Source organism: Myotis davidii, unplaced genomic scaffold (genome assembly GCF_000327345.1).
Source record: "Myotis davidii unplaced genomic scaffold, ASM32734v1 scaffold482, whole genome shotgun sequence".
NCBI classification, from domain to species: Eukaryota; Metazoa; Chordata; class Mammalia; order Chiroptera; family Vespertilionidae; genus Myotis; species Myotis davidii.
This window is the reverse complement of record NW_006293550.1, coordinates 1,501,779-1,509,266: the sequence shown is the minus strand read 5'-3', so window position 1 is coordinate 1,509,266 and position 7,488 is coordinate 1,501,779. Positions and strand designations below refer to the sequence as shown.

The 7,488-nt window shown below is 34.5% G+C and overlaps 1 protein-coding gene across 1 annotated transcript in view; it reads left to right on the top strand.

Annotated features, from left to right (window-relative positions):
* LOC102774295 (ephrin type-A receptor 3) overlaps window positions 1-2,826 on the top strand; it is an 82,086-nt gene extending 79,260 nt beyond the window's left edge. The window contains exon 12 of the mRNA XM_015566217.1: window positions 2,721-2,826. Within this exon, the coding sequence (XP_015421703.1) occupies window positions 2,721-2,826 (106 nt within the window). The remainder of the gene's footprint in view (window positions 1-2,720) is intronic.
* Window positions 2,827-7,488: the final 4,662 nt, after the last annotated feature.

Sequence of the window (7,488 nt, the reverse complement as noted above, 5' to 3'; positions counted from 1 at the left end):
ATCAAGAGCCCCAGAGTTGGGGGGCCCTTCAGAGAGTTCTGTGAATGCTCAGCATCTGATGTCTACCTGGCTGCTGAGGCCCAGGTGCTCCAGAGGGAGGTCAGAGCCCAGAGACATAGCATGGCACTGTGTCATATTACTCTGTCATTGTGCTTAAATTTCTCAAAGAGCTCAGGAAATTAGTATTTGACCTTGAAACATTCTTTTTTTCCTGCTATCCATTATTATCTTTTTTGAGCTTTAAAAAAAAAAACAGAAAAAGAAGAGATAAATATTAGTGAGTCATAAAAATATGATATAGAATTGGAAGAAATATGTTAAAAGAAATACAAAAAGAGACAGGATCTATTGATTTGTACACATATTTATATCTGCCTTGTTTTCTGGCTGTATATTCATAACTTGACTTTGAAATAATTTGGAGACTAGGATGGAAATGTTTGTTGCTCATTTTGAAGGTATATAAAGGTATATAAAGAATCAAAATCCCCCAGAGAATGTATTTTCTTTCATTAGTGGGGATCAATGCAAACAGCTTATATTCTCTAAGTGAAAGTTTCATTATCCACAGTTACATGAAGAGTGACAAGTTTGATGTCACTTCCCACTAGCCTTCCTGGTGAAGCAAGGCAGCTGAAGAGTATGATCAGAGAGGACCTTGGGAAAAACACAAGGTGTCCATAGAAAATTTATCAGCCCCTTGAATGGCATCAGGGTGGTGACCTGTAGATCATCAGAAACTTCATTGCCAACTCAGGTGATAGGCATTCAACCAGTCTTGGTTAATTTTATGCAGGAAATAATTAATTATCATCTAAATTGTTTCTTAAATTGTTACCTATTTTCTACGTGTCCAGCTTTACTGCTTGGGAACTCATTTCTTAAGGAATCATTAGTCCATTACTATGTAGTTGAAGTTGAAAGTCCCAATTTCTCATTCTTTCCTTTAGGCTCAATATAAAGGTGCCCATGTGCTCGCGAGCATGTGTGTGTGCGCGTGTGCGTGTGCGTGTGTGTATGTGTGTCTGTGTGTCTGTGTGTGTGTGTTTTCTTCCTAACATTCTCAATTTGCCTGGGTCTCTTTGACAAGTGATACTTTACTCTTCTATCAATTTCCCCAGATAATTGTATTTTGGGCTATTGATTTATTCTTTAGTAAGAATATATGGAGCCCCTACTAAATGATAACCATTATTCAGAGTGTGGTTGATAAGCAGAGTACAAAACCAACAAGAATGCCTATTCGTATGAAATTCACATTCTTGTGGAGTAAAATAGAGAATTAAGAAAATAAATCAGAAAGGTAATATGCTGAACAGTAAAAATGGAAGAAAATGAAACAAGAAAATAAAATATGAAGTGGAGGTATGAATATAGAGAGGTTTTACAATATTAAATAGAAGGGTCAGGAAGATCTCATGAGATGGGGAGGTTTGAGTCAATATCTGAAAGAGGTGAATATATGAAATAATTACCTGAGTCAAGACTATTTAATTAGTGATTTGCACATGTTCATATAACATTTTTTCTTAATGATTTTTTTTTGTTCTATAATCTTCATTTTATGTCTGGTTTCTGAGATTAAACTATTTTAAATTTAGTAACTTTGATAGAAATCAATTCTTATAATTTCTTCTACTTTTAAAAAATTGTTCCAGTTGTCTATGGCTGACAACAAACTGTTTTAAAACTTAAAGACCAAAACAACAATTTTCTTGCATATCACAATGCCATGGGTTATAAATTTGGACAGAGCTAGACAGGCAGGTCTTCTGCTGTAGTGTCAGTGCTGACTGGAGTATTCATCTAATAGGAATATGGCCTTTTCTGGAGGGCTGGAGATGGTTTCATTCCTGTCACATGGTGCACATGGCTACATCATGGAGACTGCAGGCCTCTCCAATGTCTCAGGGAAGTTAGACTTCATATATGGCACTTTGAGGCCCAGAGAGAGTGTCCCAAGGGAAAAGAAGTTGAATCTGGCAGTTCCTGAATACCCAAGTGTAGAAACTGATACAGTGTCTCTTCTGACATACTCTGTCAATCAAAGTAGGCCTGGAGCTGGCCCAGATTCAAGGGAATGGGATAATGCCCCTACGAAGAATACGTGACCATCTATATCAGTGTCCTAGGGCTGTCATAACAAACTACCACAAATGTATTGGCTTAAACAACCAAAATTTGTTTTCTCACATTTCTGGAGTCCAGAAGTCAGAAATCAAGATGTTAGCAGGGCTACAAGTCCCTAAGGGCAAATCCTTCCTCACTTCTTCCGGCTTCTGGTGAATCCCAGCATTCCTTGGCTTATGGCAACATAACTCCAATCTCTGCTTCCATCTACACATGTATCTCTTCTTTGTCACTGTGTGTCCTTTTCTGACTCTAATAAGAATAGTCTCATTAGATTTAGAGTCCAACCTAACCCAGTATTATCTCATCTTGATCTTTGTCTTAATTACATACACCAAGAGCCTATTGTAGTTTTGGGTGGACATAAATTTTGAGGAGACACTATTGAACCCATTTATATAACATTTATATTCTTCTACAATATTACAGGTGAAATGGCCAGGATACTATATATGGATGATGTAAAAATAAAAATTATGTCCAAACCACTAAGATGGATGATTTCGCAAGCTTTGCTAACTGAAAATCTCATGCTTACATATTATCCAGGAGAGCATGATTCTCACCAAATATTTTATTTTTTTTTACAGTGACATGAAAAAGGTTGGTGTCACTGTGGTTGGGCCACAGAAGAAGATCATCAGTAGCATTAAAGCTCTAGAAACACAATCAAAGAATGGTCCAGTTCCAGTGTAAAGGGCTATTTCTCAAAGGGAGTGGTGGCTGTGGAAGATGTAGCATCACTCTGCAGACAGATGATAATGCGGGAGATACTGGTGGAAGTTTCAAGCCCTATAAGACACTCATATATGAGTACAAATGCCTTAAAATGGAATTAAAAACTCTTTATTTTCCCATATCATTAAGTGGATTGGTGGGTGGGTGTTATTTTGTTTTGCAATTGATTTTTTATATTAGTTGATGGATGAAATTAAAATTCTTCAGCATGAAATGATGAAGAGCTAGCCTAGAGCCATGGATCATATACTGACTATTATAAAAGCAAAACAAGTGAAATAACAAAATGAACATAATGGCTCTGTTCACTACTAGCCACAAAGGGAAAGACTTGTGATATTTTTCTACACAGAAGAAATCTGTAACAGGTATTTTTTTTCTTTAAAAGCAAGAAAACAGAGGAATTTATACCTCAAACTATCTGGCCATATTTACTACCTTTTCATTGTATTATTCTCTTTTATCTGTTAAAAAGCATATAAAGTTTGTAGCTGTTTTAAGTACCATACATTTATAATTATTAGCTTTGTTAAGTATTATCATGTAAAATGTGTCTTAATTTTGAAGAAAAGTACATATTTATTTTCTTTCTAATTGTTTTTATTGTTTTCTATTTATGCCTCAATGATTTAATTTGGATTTGTTACAGCCAAGTGCCAAATGCTCTCTCAAATTGTCAGCAGTAGGAAACATGGAAAACTAAACATAGGGAATGATGGGTTTCTTTCCAGATTTTCAAAACATCCATGTATATATGGAAACCAAATCATTTCCCTGTTCATTCACTAACCAAATCTCTCACAGCCTGAATTATCTCACATATTTTTGTCTCTCCATTTAGTATAAACTATATGCTCCTAATTTAGTGTAATATACTGGCTTGTAAGTAATGGATTCTCAATGGCATACCTGCCCTATTCTGGTGTTTAGGAAACCATTCATTGGTAAAGAAGTTAAGTTAGAGCTCCTAAATAGAGAATAGCTACACTGTAAATAATTGGAATCCTATTTCAATTGCTGCATTAATTGGCAACACAGCCTGTTGGCCAATGCATAAGTAAAAAGCAATCACTTTCTGGCAGGCTCTGAAATGTCACTCAATATCTTAGCTTATAATTGCTGAGCTGTTTTTAGCTAATGATTTTAACTAAACTACTCATCTGAATCATGGGAGTTTAGTTTAATTAACTAAACTTTGTAATAATCTATAGCAGGTATTGTTATCTTAAAGAGTCTTCCACTGAAAAGCACCTGTTGTAATGTTGGTGTATAAATTAGAAGCATTAAACTACTTTACATAAACAGTTTTATTTTGAAATACATAAAATGGTTATCTAGAAAATGATTCAAAATCTGTAGGCAGTGGAGAGATCTCTCATTGTGGAAACTTAGACTTACTATTTCATAAAGGTCAAATATGAGCATAATCAGTAATATTTGAAAAGCTGTACCTGGTATAGATCTAGCCACTAAAACATTCTATCTATATCTTATAATGCTGATATGATCACTTTATGAGGATAATAAATGCATATGTCATAAGAATACAATGGATAAAACAATACTGCAAACTTTATGTTTTTATGCAAAATGGAACATTATATAGCTTACAATCAGATCAAAATTCACAAGTGCTAATATGTTGTAAGTTTACTGTAATAAGGCTTAGGTTGTGTTCCTTCACATATGAGATTATTTCTTAAATTTGGCAATAATCCTTACAGTCAAATCATCCAACTAGAATTTTATATTGGATATATAAGAGCATGAATTTTTATAAAGTTATATGCAATGATAACATTAATTACAAATTTTACTTAAGCCTAGAAGCAGCTAAAACCATTTTTATGTTGTGGAATGTTAGACTGAAACCTAATTCTGGCTTTAATCTTATTTTATCCCAAACAAGCATTTACTTTTGTATTCTGAGCATACTCAACGAAATCTGTGCATTTCATGAACTAATAGAAGTTGAGGATTGTTATTTTGGCTATGGTTTCCATTTGAAAGCAGAAGTCATATACACAGTATATTGCTCTTCATTTTGTTCACTATTTTTCTACCCGACCTCTTATACATTTACTTTACACAATTCTTATCCTGTACATATGTAAACATAACAGTGTACGATTCTTAACTGTGCAGTAGAGGTACTAGATGCTGATGGCCATCTCTTTGTACAAGAACTGCATTGACTTTCCATAAACATGAAACCATATCTCCATACAATGATATGTATCATATTATCTGTTTTGTATCGTAAACTTGATTTACATATATTATTTATTTCTGGTACCTTGCCCAGATTATTCTGTACTAAGTATCAACAAAACCATGTATAAATGTGATATGATTGAAAATATGTACTTACTTTAAACTTGTCTTTTCAAAACATTACTCATTTAGTTTATGTTGTACAATGTAGATGGCCTCTTACTAATGTAAAATGATTTGTAGTGGGAACATTTATATTTTTATAATAAACATAATGAAAATATTTTTTACAGATTGAAATACAGAAGTGGTCTTTGAAACTTTTAAATATATTATTAAAATTTGTGCTTATTTAAACAACAAAATAATGAAATTTATATAAGTCATGAAGAATGTGCTTCTGTTTCTTTTTTCTCCTTTAGTGAGGAAGGATTCCTGTTAAGCTCTTGGATGTAGTGGGTGTGGTTATGTGGAATCATTGACCCAAAGGGTTTAGAGGTGTCAGAGTGGGTTATGTCAAAAAGCCAGAGTACCATTTATGAAAAAAGGAAGGAATTCTGAACAGGCTAAATAAAACAAATAAAAAAACAAACAACCACAATTTCAGAAAACACTCTAAAAATACCTGATACTTTGTAGAAAGTAGGTAACTAGTCAAAGTAGTGCATCTACTTAAAGAAAAACCATTGTACACGAAAACCCAAAAGCTACCTCACAATGTAAGGCCAGATAACACCTGTGATCCACATTTCCATAGTGGTAGAAATAGGTAAGGAAAGATCAAAAATGTCAGATTTGAGCTTGCCTTGAAGGAGAAATAGCATTTGAAAATGTTGAGAGGAGGCAAGGATAATATGTAAGCAGATTAACTCAGTAAAAGAAAATCGGTAAAGAAGAACATATTTATTCATTTAATAAAGATACATTATGCACTCAGATGAGACAGGTGCTTTGCTATCACCATTTACAAGTTACCAAATCTTTGCAGCAATCCTCTCAAGAGATCCCTTTTAGTAGATGATGGAATCAAGTTGTGGAATTCTTCCCAAGGTCACCCCAGTGAATAGAAAAAAAGTTACTTCAAATTAGAGTCTTCTTACTCTGTGTTCTTTCCATAATATAATGGCTACTGTAATCCAAAAATTATCTGGGGCCAGTGCCAGTGGCTATTTGCAAAAGGGATTTGGGGAAAAGCTGTGGGATAAGTAGAACAAATGATATTGGAAATCTGTTTTGGTGTTGGAGGCATGAAGCTATGCACTTACTCTAGAGCAGTGATTTTCAACTTGTGTCCCAAGGCAGGCACGCGGGTGAGCCACAGAAAATTTAAAATACGTAATACCTGCCCTGGTGGGTGGCTCAGTTGGTTGGAACATTGTCCCATACACCAGAAAACTTGTGGGTTCCATTCCATGACGGGCACATACCTGGGTTGTGGTTTCAATCCTGATTGGGAGGCAACCTATCAATGTTTCTCTCTCTCTCTCTCTCTCTCTCTCTCTCTCTCTCTCTCTCTCTCCCCCTTCCTCTCTCTCTAAACTCAATAAACTTATCCTCAGGTGAGGATTTTAAAATATAACATGCAATACCTGACTATTTAGTCAGGGACAATGACCTATTTTCTCTTAGATTGTCAAATAAAAATTGACAACAGCCAACATAAAAATAGCCATCCAGTATAAATGAACAAAATTAGACCTGTTTTTTGTTAGATCAGCAAAAAAATATAATAAATATTTTAGTGTGCTGAAGAATTTTGTAATTACTTTATGTGTGCCATGAGATGAAAAAGGTTGAAAATTGTTGCTCTACGGTGGTGGTAATAGTATTGGAAAAATTGAATAGATGCATAGACACATGAAGAAGGGAGAGTTAACAGGACTTGCCAATTTGACATGATAATTGTTCAAAAGGTAGGAATCAAAGTAAACCATAAATATAGGTTCTGGGTATTTTTAGGAATAATGGCACCACTAGTAGAAGTAGGGAATAAGGAGAAGTTAATTTAACTTTATGAACTTGCTAAATTGATGGTGTTAGCAAAACCTGAATAAGTTAATGGATATCTTTGAATTTTTTTGTTTAGCTCCAAACTCAATGTTTCTCTCTCTCTCTCTCTCTCTCTCTCCCTCTCTCCCTCCCTCCTTTCTTCCCTCCCTCCCTCTCCCTCTCCCCTCCACCTTCCTCTGTCTCTAAACTCAATAAACAACAAAAAATAAACTCAAAGAAAAAGATAAAATTCAAATGTAAAAGGTGTATTTGACACTATGTAATCCAATTATGGAGTATAATCTGTTTTATTCAAAGACCATGAATTTAAATGTTAATCTAATCCTAAAAATAACTTCATGGCAATATCCAGACTGGTGATTGACCAAATATCTAGTGACTGTGGCCAAGTTGACA